The 19,315-nt window shown below is 35.6% G+C and overlaps 1 protein-coding gene and 1 pseudogene across 2 annotated transcripts in view; both read left to right on the top strand.

Annotated features, from left to right (window-relative positions):
- SCN3A (sodium voltage-gated channel alpha subunit 3) overlaps positions 1 to 19,315 on the top strand; it is a 119,075-nt gene that overhangs the window by 55,413 nt on the left and 44,347 nt on the right. Inside the window, exons 12-15 of one of the 2 annotated variants that reach the window (XM_045575277.1) lie at positions 4,660 to 4,950; positions 13,509 to 13,887; positions 14,851 to 14,997; positions 16,204 to 16,442. In XM_045575277.1, the coding sequence (XP_045431233.1) occupies positions 4,660 to 4,950; positions 13,509 to 13,887; positions 14,851 to 14,997; positions 16,204 to 16,442 (1,056 nt within the window). The remainder of the gene's footprint in view (positions 1 to 4,659; positions 4,951 to 13,508; positions 13,888 to 14,850; positions 14,998 to 16,203; positions 16,443 to 19,315) is intronic. The other variant, XM_045575276.1, reaches the window with a different exon arrangement.
- LOC118709633 lies at positions 7,039 to 8,055 on the top strand (annotated as a pseudogene).

The following is a 19,315-nucleotide window of genomic DNA, read 5'->3' on the forward strand; positions in this document are numbered from 1 at the left end:
ATAGCCAGGGAGAAGCTCCTACTCATCCCAGCCCTGATATGCCTGCTGCCGCCACTCAGTAAAGCTGCCACAGAGGCTTGCACTGCTGCAGCTGTGCTTGCCAGGTAAGTTCTGCATCTGGCTTACCTGGTGGTCAGCTAAGCAGCACTTGAGCATCTGCCCCCAGGTGATCAATCAGTACAGGTTATAGCTACTGGCCAGTCTTCCGGTTGCTTAGGCTTTTATATAGAGAGATATTTAATTATTCCAGCACTATTTACTGAACAAAATATTCTTCCTCCTCTAATTGCCTTTGAACCTTGGTCAAAAATCAGTTCTCCATATGTGAGTGGATCTATTTCTGAATTCTCTTCTGTCAAATTGATTTATTTGTCTGTCTTTGCACCAATACCACATTCTTAATTACTGTAGCTGGATAATAAGTCTTGCAATCAGATAGTGATAATTTTTATCTTTTTCAAAGCCATTTTGACTATTCTAGGTCCGCTGTAGTTTTTATTTGAGCTTTAGAATCAGCTTGTTCATTTTGACTTGGATAGTTTCTATTGCTATATCTTTATCATCTTTTCCCCTTCAGTGTAATGTCTTCTATTAATCCCATTCAGGGTATTTTCCATCTCAGATATTACAGTTTTCATCTCTAAAAGCTTAATCTGCATCTGTCTTATATCTCCCTTATTTCTAATATTTTGAACATAAACAATACAATTGTAATAACTATTTAAAGTCCTTATCTGGAAATTCTAACATCTATGATGTATATTGGTTTTAATTAATAATTTTCTTCATGAATGGTCATCTAGTCCTCTGTGTGTTTTTTTGTTTTTGTTTTTTTACATTGCTGAAAATCTTCAGTTGAATTATAGACACTGTTTATTTTACCTTTTTGTTGCTCAATATTTTTTTATTTAAATAAAAATTATTGATCCTTTTTGAGAGACATAGTTACATTACTTATAAACAGTCTGATCCTCTTACATCTTCAAAACTTTGATATTTGTTACGTAGAACTAGGTCAGCATTTAGTTTAGGGCTAATTATTTCCTACTGTTTATTATTCCCTACTGTTTAGTGAAAATTCTTTTGAATACTCTACCCAGTGTCTCATTCATTCAGTCTTCAAAACCATTATTGCATGTGTTCTGTCCATTTTACTGTTTGTTTCAGGAAAGAGAGTAAATCTGATCCCTGTTACTATTTCTTGACCAGAAACAGAAGTACAAAATCTTTTGTACATAGTGACATTTTGATATGTAGGTATTCTTTTTCCCCCCCAGATAGATGGCTCCGGATATTTGAAACTTTATTTGAATGACAGTATATCCTTGGAATTGTAGTTTCAAAATTGAACTTTTTAATAATACTTAGTTACTTTGAAGATGCATAACATATAATATTAAGTCTTTATTTTTGGCTTTTATTTATTTACTTATTTATTTAGTGAGATGGGATTTAACAATGAATTGCTTAGCTGGTTACTCATTTCAATCATATATTTAGAATTTGCTGATCATGGGGATCAAGCCTACAACCTGGGCATGTGTCCAGACCAGGAATTGAACTGGTGACTTCTTGATGCATGGGACAGCACTCAACCAACAAAGCACACTGGCCAGGACAATGTCTTGTAGTTTTGAGTAGGGTTAAAAAACTGGATTTTATGTTTAAAATGCAGTATAATCCCTGGCAATCATGTGGTTTTATATTTTAAAGACACAGATACAGAGTTATAGAGTCTATTTTGAATCACACAGAAATCTTATAAGAAAATGTTAAGGACGTATTATTTGCTATAAGAGGAATACAGCAAGCCATTTGCAAATAAACAGGACACTGGCCATGCCACAGAGCTAGGTATAAACAGGTAATCAGACATTAGAGGTGACAGGAAACATCTGCCTTTGAGGGACCATCAAATCACTGGAAGTGGAACAAGTGACAGATTTTGAGTTGGTGAGTGACACAGAAAATGTGTTGTGTCAGGAGGTTACCATTGTTGCCTTAGAAATCTGTTTTGGTTTTGAGTTATTTGCCAACTGTTACCCAGAATAAGTAGGGAAATCATGTCTTAATGCAAAACAAATTCCGGAAGTGATTTAAATGAACATGAGTTTCAGGATTATGGCAAAGGAATATTACCACAACTTCCTTTGTTTCTAACAATAAGCTAGACAATAAATGATTAGCACTGTGTGTTGCATGTTTCTGTCTATTCAAAGTGGAAAGGTGAGTTAAGGACTTTATTTGGATAAAGGGGAATGCATGTATATTCCATTCTTTCAATGGTATATATTATGTATACTCTGTGTATCAGGCATAATAAACTATATTTGACTTGCTACAAAAATGTGCTTCATTTTTTCATTTATTTTGCAAATATTTATATTTAACATATTCATATTTTAAAGTATTTCATAATATTTCTCATCTTTCATCACTGATGATGTTAGAAGTAATGCTGATGACCAAGAATTCAATAAAAGTCTGGCTATCTGACTATATGCAATTCTGTAAATACCCAAATTCTGAATTAATGTTTCATCTGAATGCGGGGCATTGCTTATACCAAGTTTTAGACCTGAGTTTCCATAATTAATATAGTACTCAATATTAACAAATATCTGTCTTACATTTTATCTGTTGCTTAGCTGAACACATATTTAGTACTATAAATATGTAGTTCCATAAATTCCATCACTGAAATCATGGGAGTCCTAGAGAATTTGTATTTCTCTCTCTCTCTCGCTCTCTCTCTCTCTCTCTCTCTCTCTCTATATATATATATATATATATATATATATATATGTATAAAATTTCTCTCTCTCTCTCTCTATATATATATATATTTTTTTTTTTAACATTTATTTTTAACATTTTCTTATAAAATTTCTCTCTCTCTCTCTCTCTCTCTTTATATATATATATATATATATATATATATATAGAGAGAGAGAGAGAGAGAGAGAGAGAGAGAGAGAAATTTTATAAGAAAATGTTATAAGAAAATGTTAAAAATAAATGTTAAAATATATTTATTTATTTTTTACAGAGAGGAAGGGAGAGAGATAGAGAGCTAGAAACATCGATGAGAGAGAGACATCGACCAGCTGCCTCCTGCACACTCCCTACCGGGAATTTGCCCGCAACCAAGGAACATACCCTTGACTGGAATCAAACATGGGACCCTTCAGTCCCCAGGCCGACACTCTATCCACTGAGCCAAACCGGTTCGGCTATATATATTTTTCAAGTTGAGATGAGATTCAGAAATGTGGAAACTTAGAGTTTCTTTCTCCCTAGGGAGGAAGAACCATAAAGCACAGCATGATGTCAAAGTATTATAAATTTTATCTTCATTCTTTCCTAAAATATATTTCTGTTATACATCCTGATAGTCTTCTGAGATCTAGAAAAGTCAAATCTAGGTATGTCTTATTCTTCCCCCATCCCCACATCAGTGTCCAAAACAAGAGATAACATTATGTCTTTTTTTATCCTTATTTACTAAATAGTAACTGAGCCCCCATTTTTTTATGTCAGGTAATACTAGGCACACCAAAACATGACAGAAGTCTTGTCTAACTTACAGTCCAGTGGAAAAGATAGAACAAAATGGTAGATAAGTTAGAGTTATTTATACTCAGGAATGACATATGTACAGAGTTGAACCCGTATCTTCATATTCCAGTATCCTCATTTCCACTTCCTTGATTATGTTTAAAAACATGAATATACTTAATGAGAACTCAGCTTTAATATGCACTATATTGCTATTTCCTATCCTCTCTAGTCATGTTTACATAATTTCCAGTCTAAAAATACTATTCATATAAATAAAAATACAAAATGTTTGCCATACTTTATCTTAGAGCTGGCTGTGTTTCTTTAGCATGTACAGAAATTTGAAACGCTTCACTATGTACTAAAATATGGAAAAACATTGAAAAATCATCATAAACCCTTGAATGATAATTTTAGGTACTTATTGACTGATATGTTAGCATGTATTATTATTCATTATAATAATTTATAATATTGAAGAATTTGAAATTAAAAGTGCTATGCAGTAAATTAATCATATTGATCTCTGGGATTAACATGACACTAAGGATGTGAACTATAGTCATAAATGTAATTCAAATGAAATAAGAGAAAAAACTAGCCAATACATTCCCATAACTTCTATCGAGAGATAAATAGTAAACACTTTAAATGATTTGAGTTCACACAAACACACAAATATTTTGTCCTAGATTTAGGAGGAAAAAAATACCACTCAGTTGTTCGCAATCCCATGTTTCAGAAGAAACACGCCTGTGGATGGAGTTGGAATAGTAACCAGACCAATAACCATGAAAAGAAACATTTGCTTTTATAATGTAGAAGGTATTTTTTATCTCTTGAAATGAAGCTAATCTCAACAGAGTTGGCACATCTTTTCAGATGTGCCAAACCAGACTTTACTTGTCCTAATGCATATTGCTTTATGGTACGTAAAACGGTGTCATTACTAATGGAACTCTTAGAGTAAAAGCACAATGAAGTGACCAGAAGACATCATGTTCACATATAATTAATAGCCATAAATGGCAACAATTTACCATTGAACTGTTTTCAGAGTCATAGGTTCTAACCAGTACCTCGCTCTGTTTTAAACAGGCAGTTGCAGCAGCATCAGCTGCTTCAAGAGATTTTAGTGGAATAGGTGGTCTGGGAGAGCTCTTGGAAAGTTCCTCAGAAGCCTCAAAGTTAAGCTCCAAAAGTGCAAAGGAGTGGAGGAACAGAAGGAAGAAGAGAAGACAGAGGGAGCACCTTGAAGAAAACAACAAAGGCGAGGGAGACAGGTTTCCCAAATCTGAATCCGAAGACAGTGTCAAGAGAAGAAGCTTCCTTTTTTCCATGGATGGAAACCGCCTGACTAGTGACAAGAAATTCTACTCCCCTCATCAGGTATGGCTTTCTACCAAGTGCTCCAATTTACTTTGGCATTGCTATTGCTTGTTAATTGCTGTGTTTTGTTTTGTATATTTGATTTAAATGAAAGGCAGGTAACTAACATTTATTATAGTTATTTACATTTGTATCATAAATTATTTTTAAACAAGACTTTTATTAAACCACTAGTGGCCTGGTGCATGAATCTATGCACATTGAAAGGAAATTAATTAGAATAAATATTTTAATATTGCTATTTGCCCTTTCCCTATGATAGAAGTGTCAAATTCACGATCGACAATAACAGATCGAAACACACACGTATGATTGGTGCCAGCGAGAGGTTTATATGTATCGCACATGTGTAGTCAACTTAGCCTTATATGGATAGATAATAAACTTGCTTAATCAGACCTGCTTTCTGATGTAGCTAAACTTTTTCCAGCCCAGTGAAGCACCCTAACTTCTCTTTCAGTTAATTGTCAGCAACACAGCAGTAAATATCAACACAAAGCACATTATTATTATAAATCACACAAGGAGGGAGAACAAAGGGTAAAATATTTAATTGCAGCAGTGTTTGACTATTTTCCGTGCAGTGAGAAAACCTGAAGTCATTTTCAAGGTCCACCATTTCTTACTTTTTTTCAATCAGATCAATTTTCTAAACTTTCTAAATCACTGTTTTCTGGCTAATGGAAAGAAAATAGGATTCCACCAAGTCTCCTATATACCTGCTCTAGGACTTCTGTGAGGATCAAATGAAATGAGGCACAGGAAAATGCTTCAGACATTTGGTTACAGTGTGAAATATTTCCAACTATCTATGAAGCAAGTCTTGTTCCTGGGCTGAAGAATCTGCAAGGAGGCTTGTCATTGCTATGTGATGTCATTACCCAGCACCCATAGCCACCATTTCTGGGCTGGCCTGGGTTGTGAGCCACATTTTGCACTATGGGGTCTCAGCAGCATTAGCTGTGACTTGGTGGGCTGTCACTCCAGGGTGGTGGTGGGGTCTGTGTCCCACTTGGGGGAAGCCAAGTGTTGCCTTGTCAGTGCCAGGTCCACAGTGCCCTTTCTCTGTAAATGGCAAGTGCGTGTCATGAAAGCTCCTGCATTGAGCGTCTGCCACCTGGTGGTCAGTGCATGAATTTATGCATGGGTGGGGTCTGGTCAGCCTGGCCAGGGGAAAGGGACATGGCGATTAGCCGGCCTGCTTGCTGGTTGAACTCCTGTGTCAAGGGGACAATTTGCATATTAGCCTTTTATTATATAGGATATACACTGGTGACTAGATTGTTATGCTTTCAGAGATCATGTGTGTGTGTATTAGATTCACTTTTAATTTAAGGTAATCAGCTTTAAATGTTGCCCTATTTTGAGATGATGTTTCTTCATCTGCTTTTTTTGGGGGGAGAGGGCGGGTGTGGTGGGGAGAAAAACCTCTCTATTATACTTTTCAGGGAGATAGTTTTACAATCCTTTGCTTATCTTTCCTTTCTGAGGCCTCGGATTAATTTATCTTCTTTACATCTGGGTTTCTGTCTTTATTATCTGTGGTTCTGATTGCAACATATGTATGAATCTTGAAAAGAAATGTCTCTGGACTTGGCCTTTATCTTCTGATAGGAGAACTGTGTTGTTGTGAGTCTCCATTATCCTGATCTGGTGTCGTGCTATGATTCACTCGAATGAAATTATGACCAAAATACTCTTGAAGAGAACTAAATTGAAGATGGTCTATTTTTGTTCTGATTTAATGCCAGCGAATCAATTCTTTAGCATATGTCAAGTCAAAGAGAAAAAATTGTTTTAACTTTCTGTCCGCAATACGTTTTACTTAATATAAAGAGTAAATAGTTAGGAAATTGGTGATTAAGTACTTATGACTTTGAATACTGGTTCATTAAATGTTCATGTATAATGACTTATTAACTCTTCTAATCATATTAATCTGGGTCATAATTATACCCTAAAGGTAATATTTTGAGAAATACTCTACATAATTAAAATTAAGTTAGAGCAAAACATTATACATCAATCAAGGGCTATATGTCCTTCATATACAGAATAGAATTCTAGTTCTCTTTCTCATCTTGCATGATGGTGGGTGAAAAGAAAACTGAGAAGCCGGATACGAAGGAGAAGGAGAAGGAGAAGGAGAAGGAGAAGGAGAAGGAGAAGGAGAAGGAGAAGGAGAAGGAGAAGGAGAAGGAGAAGGAGAAGCCTGAAGCCAAGAAGTAGGCTGATGTTGGTGGCAAGGTTAAGGCACCTGAGAAGGGGAAGACCCACTGCAGCCGAAACCTCGTCCTCGACAGAGGAATTGACAGATATTTCTAGCCAGCTATGTATTCGCAAAAGGCCATGTATTAATACAAGAGCAAGTATTCGGCAGCTAAACCCAGGATTGAAAAGAAAAGGAGAAAGTTCTTGCTATTGTCACAAAACCAGTTGGTGGCGACAAGAAGGGTGGCACCCGAGTGGTTAAACTCCGCAAAATGCCTAGGTATTAACCCACTGAAGATGTGCCTTGAAAACTATTGAGCCATGGCAAGAAACCCTTCAGCATGTGAGGAAATTTCGGGCCAGCATCACTCCTGGGACCATTCTGATCATTCTCAGTGGGATCCACAGAAGCAAGAGAGTGTTTTTCTGAAACACTGAGCAGTGGCTTGCTACTTGTGACTGGACCTCTGTCCCTCAATTGAGTTCCTCTTTGAAGAACACATCAGAAATATGTCATTGCCACCTCCACCAAAACTGATATCAGTGAGATAAAAATCCCCAAACATCTCACTGATGCTTCCTCAAAAGAAGAAGGAGAAGAAGGAGAAGGAGGATGAGGAGGAGGAGGGGGGGGGATGGGGAGAGGAGAGAGAGGAGGAGGAGCTGTGCAAGCCCAGACACGAGGAGGGTGAGATCTTCAGCACAGAGAAATATGAGATTACAAAACAGCACAAGGTTGACCAGAAAGCTGTGGACTCACAAATTCTGCCAAAAATCAAAGCTGTTCCTCAGTTTCAGGGATACCTCCATGCTCTGCTCTCACCAATGCACTTTATCCTCACAAAGTGGTGTTCTGAATTTCTTATAAGAATCTGATTAAATAACTGATATGTTTCCTGGGGGGGAAAAAAAAACAAAACACAAAACAAACTTCTTATAAAACTTCTTTAAAAATTGGAGTAAGGACAAATTTCATTGTTTAGTTCTTGGTTGGGAACAAAAGGCATATACAAGTTATCAATGGATATTTAATTTATAATTTACATTTACTATGCAAATAAAATAAATATTAACTCTATATTAATAATTTATAGCTTGAATTTTCATATTAGGACAAAATAACATGTACACACAAAAAGTTATAAGATGAACACCGTTTCCTACAGATAATGCTGGTATCAAGAGATTCAACAACTATCTGGCATAATACAAATATAACATATGATAGTACATCAGTAGAACACTTTTGGGTTTAGCTTGAGCGTCTATAGGACCAGATTCTTTTTGGCTTAAATTGTTATCTCTGACATAGTTTAGCATTATTAAGATTATTAGAAGTCGTTAGGATTAGTAGTATTTGACATCACAGCTTAATGATTGATGTCACAAAGCCCATGTTCATATTTCAACTCCAAATTAGTTCTGTGACTATGGTTGAGTCACTTTAACTTTGTAAAATAGTGGATAATAATCTCTGCCTTAAACAGTTGTGGGGGATTAAACAATATGGAATACCTATGTGACAAATAGTAAAGCTCTTATTAAGTTAAAATAGGTAAATGAATTCTAAATGAGAAACTAGAAATTTGAGTAGTTTCAATAACTCACAAATGTAAATGCACATTAGCAACATTCATATGAATATATTTATGTGATTTTGAAAATCAATATTTGCTCACCATTGTTTCATCATGGTGCTCCAATAAAAACTTGTGGATTAGTTCATTTGGCCAATCAACAAATATTTATTGATAACCTGCTGTGTGGCAGAAACACTTCTAGATGCTGAAAATATCTCAGTGAACAAAAGCAATACAATTCACTGACCTCGGGGAACTTTATATTACAGGAGGAGACAGACAATAAGTTATAGACTGTGTTAGAAGGTGCTAAGTGCTATAGGAATAAGTAAACTTGAAAATGGGAATCGAGATCACTAACTAGATATAAACATTTTAAATAGCGTGGTGTGGAAAACCTCACTGTAAAAGAGACATTTCAGCAAACATTTAGAGATGGAAAGAGGCTACCTCATGGAAGAGCATTGTGGGCTCTTCCAGCGAGTGCCAGTAGCTCCCTAGTGCGGCAGTGTGCCTGGGATGCCCACAGGCAGCTGGGAGGCCTGTGCTGAGGAGCCATGGAGAAGCACAGCAGAGGGATTAGCTGACAGCCAGAGTTAAATACTAAAATCAGAATAAAAATATACACATTTTACATGCAGTTCATTTTATATTTGTAAATGCAGAGATAGTGAGATAAGTAGATTGGTAGGTAGATAGGCAGATAAAGGATAGATGGATAGATAGATAGATAGATATGTAAAAATTAAAGGGAAAAGCCTATCAATATCTACTCTCCTCAGTAAAAAGACACAGAGCATTAACACAACTCACAAGCAAAAAATATTCCAGAAGCAGATTATAATTTCTAGTTTTGTAAATAAAGTAATATTTTCTACAAATTTGACTTGGGATCTTTTTTCATTTTTTGCCCAAATGATTTTATCTGGCTTGTTTGGACACCATGTGTGTTTTTCATGGGTGTCTTACTGATAGCATTACAATTAATTTTCTAAAGTACAAATTTTCTAGATGTGATTTACTTTCAGGATATTTTTCCTTACATGATATTCTTCTACTTTCCTAAGTATATTTCCAGTAGGACATGATCTCACTATCTAGGGGAAATGGTGAACAACATAGACTGATGAACAAGAACAGACCCAGAGAGAAGGAGCCAAGGGTCAGACTGTTGGACCTCAAAGGGAGGGTGGGGATAAAAGGGAGAGATCAACCAAAGGACTTATGTACACACATATGAGCCTAACCAGTGGTCAAGGACAACAGGGGTGTGTGGCATCAGGGGAGGAGGGATTGGAATGGGGGTTGAGAACAAATATGTGATACCTTAATCAATAAAGAAATTATTTTTTTTTAAAAAGGACTCTGATGGAGATGAGAATCAATGAAGGTAGTGGAGTCAAGAAACATAAGCTGGGCAGGGTATATTGTTCAAAATAAATATATTTTCTGAAAACTTCAAGGCAGAGAAGCCATATGGTATTTTATTTTTAAATAGATAATAAATGTTTATAATACAAAATGGAAAAAGTGTTCAGAGTTGTACAATGGAAAGTAAATCCCTTCCCGCCAAGATTTCATTTATATTGTTTGAAAACACTGAGACAACGTATTTTAAACCACAAGTTTTGTAGCTATGTAGCTAGAACAAAGTATAATAGTTGGATAATTGAAAACATTGATAAGAAACATACTTGTAACTTGAAATATTATTGAGTGGACATTTCTCTCCAATAATGGCTTTGTGTGCATTTACTAGAACATCTTCAAATTCCCTGCATCGTGCTCCAGCTTGACTTTTCCAAAACCACTTGAGTTCAGCCCTGCATTGTGTTTTACAGACCTGATTCCTTCTATTCTCCCTTCTATTACTGAAAACTAAGAAAAAGTTCAGATTTACCTTCTGGGCCCAAGGTAACATAAAACCCTGGGATGGACGTGTTGGCGTGCCTGAGGCAAAGAAAGATGATCTTTCGCTCTTTAGAGCACAAAAGCTTGTTTTCCCTGGAGAAAGGCCTGCCGCAGCTGTGGGTATTCCCTGTACTCTGCTGTATCTTGTAGTGTGTTATTTTTGGTTTCTTTTCTCTGAATACTATTTTTGTCATCTCCCTTTTCAGTCTCCATTGCCTTGAAAGCTGTGCTCACACCCATTATTATATTTTCTAAAGAGTGAATAGAAGTTTCAAATAAACTCAAAGATCTGGACCGCCTTTGAAGACACCCTGACTTAAAAACATGCAAATTAAAGGCATGTACAGGATAGATTATGAATGTACCACATTCTCCCAACCTTTGCATACAGAATTTCAGTTGCCAAAGATGGCCTCTGAACATGAGTATATTGAGATGATTATTCTGACCCAACCTAGGGATTAACGTAAGAGTATAGAGTGAGGACCACCTGCATAGAACCACCTGGTGAATATTCAGATTCCAGAGTCCTACCCTCTCTCACTGAATCCTAATTTTAGAAGGCCAGGACCTAAAAGTGCACATTAAAGTTTCAAAAACAAGTCTGGACATCACCAAGGTACTGATCATTTAAATTGAATCTGAGGAGATTTAAAACATTAGCATTCTTTTTAATGGGGGCTCAATTAATTTCTCCAAAATGTCTAATTTTTTTTATCAGTTTGATGAGTGGAAATTCACCTAACCGCTGTTGATAGTGAGTAGATAAATGAGTGTCATGCAGACACAGCCGCAGGTTGGACAATTGGCAGTCGGTATATTTCCTGTGATGAACCTAACCAAACCCAAAGCAACTGCACCTTTTCATTTTATTTATTTTATTTTCAGATATTTTTATTGATTTCAGAGAGGAAGGGAGAGGGAGAGAGAAATAGAAACATCAATGATGAGAGAGAATCATTGATTAGATGCCTCCTGCACTCCCACACCAGGGATTGAGCCTGCAATCTGGGCACGTGCTCCGACCAGGAACTAAACTGTGACCTCTTCATTCAACAATTGATGCTCAGTCACTGAGCTATGCTGACCGTACCAATGGCACCTTTTTAAATGAATAGTATCTTCCCAGAGCATCCCTAATATAAAGGGCAACAAAGATTATTCTAGTGCTTTGTATTCTGGGAAAAGTCATAAAAATAAAGCTACGAATGAGGCCCAAGAAAATCAACATTACCTAATTAGGCAGAGGGCCCAAAATAAATTGGATGGAGTTTGCCTTCCCAATGCTTTTCCCCACTAAAATGATTTTATTTGGTTTTACACTGAAGCTTGGAGAAAGAAAGGAGGGTCCGTGCATATTTATGTTGACATATGACTATGTATGCACATGTATCTATATGTGTGAATACATTATTGCCCTGGCTATGCAGAGCCATAGGAGAGGTCATGAGAGACGAACTGGGGGAGCAACAGGAATCACATTAAATGAGAAAGGGAATAAACAAAGATTCTGCAGACTGAATAAAGATGTCTTTGAAAACTATCACCAAGGCTAGATTAAAAGTAGAATTATTCGGTGCTGTGTGTTTAAAATCTATCCAAACAGTGAAAGAAGAGACCTCATGCTAAATCCTCATCTTCCTGTACCAGAAACTATTAACTTGATTTATTTGTGAACACGTGTAATGCAAAATGGTTTTGAATCATCCAGTTTCTTTTAATAAAATTAAAATGAGATCAGAAAGATAAGCTGTGTTTTATATCACCCTGTTTAGCAAAGTCAAGTATATATATCGATATCTTGCCTTTTAAAGCACTTAGCGTTAAATGTTAAGTAAGAAAATAATTTATTAAGCAGTTTAGAAATACTCTCTGTTGTCATTACTCTGATATATATTTTCTCAAATAACATGAATCACTATTAGCCATTTGGGAAACTGCTAGCAAATTTGGCAGACAGCATCATAGATTATCTTCATGACTTTTACTTCCAGGTGGATAGAGACAAACAGGTCCAGAAAAAGAATAATTTCCTGTCAGAATCCAAAAGATGTGAAGGAAAAGAAACTAGTTTTGTTTTTAAACCATTATCCAGAAGTAAAATATTTCCTACAAATATTTGAAATCTGAGCCAACAGTCTCACTTGAGCCATAACTTATTTTCCAAATTGTATGTCCTTTCAGATCATAGTATTTGGCAGAGAAAGCAACCTACTACTTGTTTAACTACCACTCCCACCAAAACAAAAAACAAAAAACAAAAAACAAAAAACAAAAAAACCCACTTGTCATCTTCAGCATGATGCTCCAGCCCTATAACATTGTGATTAAAAAATACACCTCACAGTACTAGATGAAGATTAAATGTAATGGTCATGGACTTAATAAATTGCAAATCAATATTTCTAGTAAAAAAAATGAATACTATATGTTTAAATTTGCATTGTGATCTATAATAAAAATATCAAAACATGTGTTTTCTTTTTAAAAAAAAATATATATTTTATTGATTTTTTACAGAGAGGAAGAGAGAGGGATGGAGAGTTAGAAACATCGATGAGAGAGAATCATCGATCAGCTGCCTCTTGTACATCCCTACTGGGGATGTGCTCGCAACCAAGGTACATGCCCTTGACTGGAATTGAACCTGGAACCTTTCAGTCTGCAGGCCAACACTCTATCCACTGAGCCAAACCAGTTTTGGCAAAACATATGTGTTTTCTATTAATTTGGTTACCTGGGTTTAGGAGCAAGACTCTTCTAGACCCAAAAGAAAATAAATGCTGCAATATTGGGACTTACATTAAATAATTGTGTGTGTGTGCCCCCCACTCCTTTCTTCCTTGCTCTCCTCAGTCTCTGCTAAGTATCCGTGGCTCCCTGTTTTCCCCACGACGCAACAGCAAAACAAGCATTTTCAGCTTCAGAGGTCGGGCCAAGGATGTCGGTTCTGAAAATGACTTTGCTGATGATGAGCACAGCACATTTGAAGACAGCGAGAGCAGGAGAGACTCACTGTTTGTGCCCCACAGACACGGAGAGCGACGCAACAGTAACGTTAGTCAGGCCAGTATGTCATCCAGGATGGTGCCAGGGCTTCCAGCAAATGGGAAGATGCACAGCACTGTGGATTGCAATGGTGTGGTTTCCTTGGTGGGTGGACCATCAGCTTTAACCTCACCTACTGGACAACTGCCAGAGGTGATAATAGATGATAAGTTAGCTCCTACTGACAGTATATACCAATTTGAAATAATCAAGGCCTAATAATGAAATAATATATTATTTTTTTAAGAACTGTCATTTTGGAAGCAGTGCTTAAAGATTATGTATTATTCATTGAATGCAAAACAATGATCTTTTTAGAATCAATTGAATTGTATGGGATCATTAGCTTTCAAATGCTTCAGGTTAAAAAAGCTCAGTTTTTTGAATCTGGGATGAAATAATACCTGTAAATTCAGTAGACCTACCAACACAAAATAATGAGCACTTTAACAACCAAACCATTATAGATATATGATCACCCAGAATTGTATAATTTTTCATATTCTGGAAATTTCATATACTTAAAATGAAATATTATAGTGAGTGAGCAAATAGGTAATAGGCAGTTTTTATACAACTGTCAATGTTACAGTGACTTAAATATTTTGATATCTATTAAAATGGCTCTAAAATGTTATTTCTTATAAAATGGCTTATAGAAATAATTAAGAAAATCTCAGGAAAGCACACACATTTCATTGTACATCTGTGTTTGTGCATGAAAAAAAAATTGGCCCATATATGTCAATATTGTCAATATAGCCTCCAGTAAAACAATGTACCCATGGGACTATATAATCATATTATTTATTTGGGGGAAAGATTACAAGTTATTGAAATAAGCAGAAAATTTGAATGCGAACAAGATGAAACAATATATGACATTAGCATGCTTATAAAAATTTCCCTGAAAAACCCAGCAGGTTCTGCAATATAATTTCTCTATATAATTGCATTCTAACTGGTTAATTCTTGGTAAAGGCTATCACCTATGATCATTTTTTTTAAAAAACTGTTTATAACTTAAGAACAAAGTAAGTATTTTATTGCTTGAAAATTGTGACTTGGAAAAATTGCATGTAGCATGGTTTTCCAAAAAATGCTATGTGGTGTTGTATTAGTCATTGAAAAGGGTGGTTTGAGCCATCAGTATTTGGTTTGCAGGGCACCACCACAGAAACAGAGGTCAGAAAGAGAAGGCTAAGTTCGTACCAGATTTCGATGGAAATGCTAGAGGATTCCTCTGGAAGGCAGAGAGCCATGAGCATAGCTAGCATCCTGACCAACACAATGGAGGGTAAGGAGCAGCCATGGATTGGGCAGCTTTCTATGATCATATGCTTTGTGGAACCTAAGTCTTCTTTTTATATTATCATGGTTAATTACCCAGGATCAGAACTATATACTAGACCTAAATAGATGATATATGGAACATATTATGTTCCCACTGGTTATAAAAACTAATATTGTTCTTATTTCCTTTTTACTTCGGTCCTTATCTCTGCAGAGTGACACTTCCCCACTTGATAGTATATCAGTGATTACTTATCCTTATATTACATTATCCTTAAACAATTAGAGTAAACACTTCCTTTTTTAAGTGTTGGTATAAAGAAGCACAAAGAAACATCTCTTTCAATCTCTAACGTGTTTTCCAGGCAAGGAGGTGGTAATAGAGTTCAGAGAAGCATATGAGTGAGTTGGACAAATCAAAACATGAGCTCCACCTTCAACAAGGACCCTAAACAATCTCTCCCCCATCTTCCACATTCACAGAAACCATTACATCTCTTCAAAAGAGAGCTGACACAATGCTTACTAATTTTGACACATGGGAATGGGTCATAATTATTAGTCCCTTATTCATTCATTAAATAAGTCATCACTTCTTGAAGTTTAGAAGGATATTTAATTAGTACGGCAATGTGTATTAATAAGTCATACCTAACATATGTTCTTTAGAAATCATCAGTTACATTTGTATCCTGTTCTTTTGATATATTGGATATATATACTGTATAATCATTGTTGGTAAGATCAGGGGTATTGTGGAAAAAATCAGAGGAAAGAATAAGTCACATGTATTGATAAAGATCACATCTTTAAACAGTGTTTTCAAAAAGATACTTTCAAATTAAACAACAATTATTTGATACACTTAATATTCCTATAAAGCTGATATAAAATCTTGTTTTGATGAGATAATATAGCAATTTAATTAACTATTATCTAAGTTATTAGGGAATGAAGTTAGTTTGAAGCAAAATAATAAATTCAAAGTGTTTATTTTTTGTATTTAAAGGAGAAATAAAGTCTATTCATGACATTTTTAATGAACATTTTATGAAAATATTTAATGGGATTGTCTTTTCAAGTTTATTAAGCTGTTTTATCAACTTCTATTCCACAAGTAGAAATGTCAATTTTACAAAAATAATGTATAATCTAGAGCAAAAATTCATTTTCAATGTTTTTTACTAACTCTTTTTTATTCTTCTTCTAGAACTTGAAGAATCTAGGCAGAAATGTCCACCCTGCTGGTACAGATTTGCCAATGTGTTCTTGATCTGGGACTGCTGTGATACATGGTTAAAAGTGAAGCATCTTGTGAATTTAATTGTGATGGACCCATTTGTTGATCTTGCCATCACTATTTGCATTGTCTTAAACACCCTCTTTATGGCCATGGAGCACTACCCAATGACTGGCCAATTCAGTACTGTGTTGACTGTAGGAAACCTGGTAAGTTTATTTGAAGTTTACTTAAGTCCTTGGGCAAAAATGGGGGATATAGACGAAAAAAGAAACCCATCTGTGCTACATTGAAACAAAAAATATAGTCTTTTTTTCCCCACAGGGAAAAAATATCTAAAGAAATATTATAGAGAATCTCAATGATAAGGTCTAAAATTCAACTATTTTGAATGCTGATTGTCAGTCTGATGGATAATGGTCTCACCAGTTGTAAACTTGTTAAAATTTTCACCGTCATTCTTTTTTTTAATAAAATATATTTTATTAATTTTTTTACAGAGAGGAAGGAGAGGAAGAGAGAATTAGAAACGTCAATGAGAGAGAAACATCGACCAGCTGCCTCTTGCACACCCCCTACCGGGAATGTGCCCACAACCAATGCACATGCCCTTGACTGGAATCGAACCTGGGACCATTCAGTTTGCAGACGGACGCTCTATCACTGAGCCAAACTGGTTTCGGCTCACTGTCATTCTTGCTGGAAATATCGGTCTAGCAAAACCATCAGATCTAAATCTAGCTCCATAATCATGAATTTTAGCACACACAGACTCTTAAAAATTCATATCCAATGAAAGGAACACACAATTTAATTTCTGTACAACAGAGGGCATAGTTATTTCAAATTGAATTACCTAAAACAGCAATTTTCAACCTTTTTCATCTCATGGCACACAAACTAATTACAAAAATCTTGTGACACACCAAAAAAATTGTTTTGACAATTGGGAAAAAAAAATTATAATTTTGATTCATTCACACCGATGGCTATTGTTGTGTTGGCTCTTGACATTTTTTTAATTTGGCAATCTAAGGAAAAAGAGGTAGTACCCTGACTAAGTAGTCAGGTGCTGCATGTTTAGAAAATTCTTGCCACACACCAGTGTGCCTCTTGCAGCACTCCAGTTGAAAATTGCTGATCTAATAAAATGTTTCAGTAGTAATCACACAGAGAAGAAATAGTTGGTGAAATGCATTTGTAACTTAGCCATAGTTTTGGTTCAGATTACTAGAGCAGGCATCTGTGAATGTGTGTGTTGACATGTATGTTTCCTCCTTAATTATACAAAGAAATTGGAATGAATGAATAAGAAAAGCATTTATTTAGTTTATTAATCAAAATATTCCTTTTGGCACAAAAGAGGGGGAAAAAACCCCTCAAACTAGCTTAAAGTGGGGAGAGGATGACTTGTGGAATGAAAAGGCAAGATAGACTACCAAACCACATAAAGGGTAATTTTGTAGTTGAGCTCCAAGAAATTGCTTTAACCAGGGCTTTGATGTAGCCCAAATGACCACTGTGCCTTTGTCTTCATCAGGAAACATGCTTATCCATAGATCACTGGTTTTACCTCTTGTAACCTCTGCACTGAAAAAGGAAGGGCTCTCTTTTTCAGTTCCAGTTCATGTACTCTCATAAGAGGGGAACTCTTTGGCATTACGTAGGTTAGATGCTCACTTCTGGTTTAATCAGTCTGGCAGAGGGTGGAGTCCACATGAAAACATGGCAGACTAACATAATCATACACATGGAGGAGCAATCCCTAACAAAAGGTAGAAAATACTGGGCAAACAGTTGCATAAAACTGCATTTACATCTATCCCCAAAAGGGATTTCAATTTCACTGCTTTATTTGTTTCAATAGACCCACACCCATCAGGTTCTTGAGCAATTCTTCATCTTTGGCACCTTTAATATTGATTTTTTTTTTCCTGATTGTTCTCTGATTTTTGTAATCAGTCCAACTCTACTTCTTTGCTTATGCTTATTACAGCTATGACTTTCACTCAACATTTTTATGTACTTAATAAACCTAGTCATTATTTACTCTTGTGATATTAGCTGTGTTCAAGTAAGTGCTATATTTCCAACTGAACAGACCATTGGTCAAAGACAACTTTAAATATAATAAATGACAGCTGAAAAATAATATTTCTCTCAGTTTATTGAGAGTCCTAACAAATATCATTTCACTTTTTGTGTTACCTCTAGTAGTGGCCAGCTTCAAAGATAGGAATCTTATAGCCATTCTAACTTCCTCTCCCCTATTTCTTGTGTACAAATTGGAATTAAGACCCATTACTTCTTCATTCAAAGTATGTCTTTTTTAATCCTATAACTATTATTAAAATAACATTCTTAGTACTCTGTACACAAGTGCTATTACCTTGCTAAAGTGTCTATTGTCTATATTTGTGGGTCAACACTCTTTTCTGTTTTTTAAGACTCCCCCAATCCCATCTGAGCTCATCCTTCCTATACCATCTTGCTGGGCATTGTTTCATGATCAATCACCATCAGTCCCATCAGTATAACCAGTCTTACCACTGTACCACACAAACACCATACACATTTTTATATAGTGACATATAGGAAAATATCTCGTTGTCTACATTCATATTTAGAGTATTCTGACTCAAATTACTTCATCCTAATTTTGCATATTTTTAAATGTTCATTTCTAGTCTTTTCTCCTCTAATGATACTCAGTCCAATTAGATACTCTTTTCTTAACTCCAAATGCATTTGCAAATAAAACATGGTTTAATATACAATTTCTTGTTGTATCATAATTCGTGATTTTTAAATCTACTATAAATTAGTTCAATGGCTAAAGTCATGCTCCATTTTTCTTTTGTATCTCCAACAGTGTTTACATGATTGTTGATCAAAAATAGCCAACTCATTGTTTTCTATGCAAAAGGGCTGATTCAGGTAGCAAGTTTTTGTGGAATAATGTGGGCTTTACAGTCTGGTGGAACTGGGTTTGACCTCATTGCCAGTGCTTACTAATAATGTAGCATCTGGACACGTATGATAAAACATCTGAGTCTTTGTTTTCTATTATTGAAACGGATAT

The sequence above is a fragment of the Pipistrellus kuhlii genome, unplaced genomic scaffold, assembly GCF_014108245.1.
Source record: "Pipistrellus kuhlii isolate mPipKuh1 unplaced genomic scaffold, mPipKuh1.p scaffold_m20_p_7, whole genome shotgun sequence".
Taxonomy (NCBI): domain Eukaryota; kingdom Metazoa; phylum Chordata; class Mammalia; order Chiroptera; family Vespertilionidae; genus Pipistrellus; species Pipistrellus kuhlii.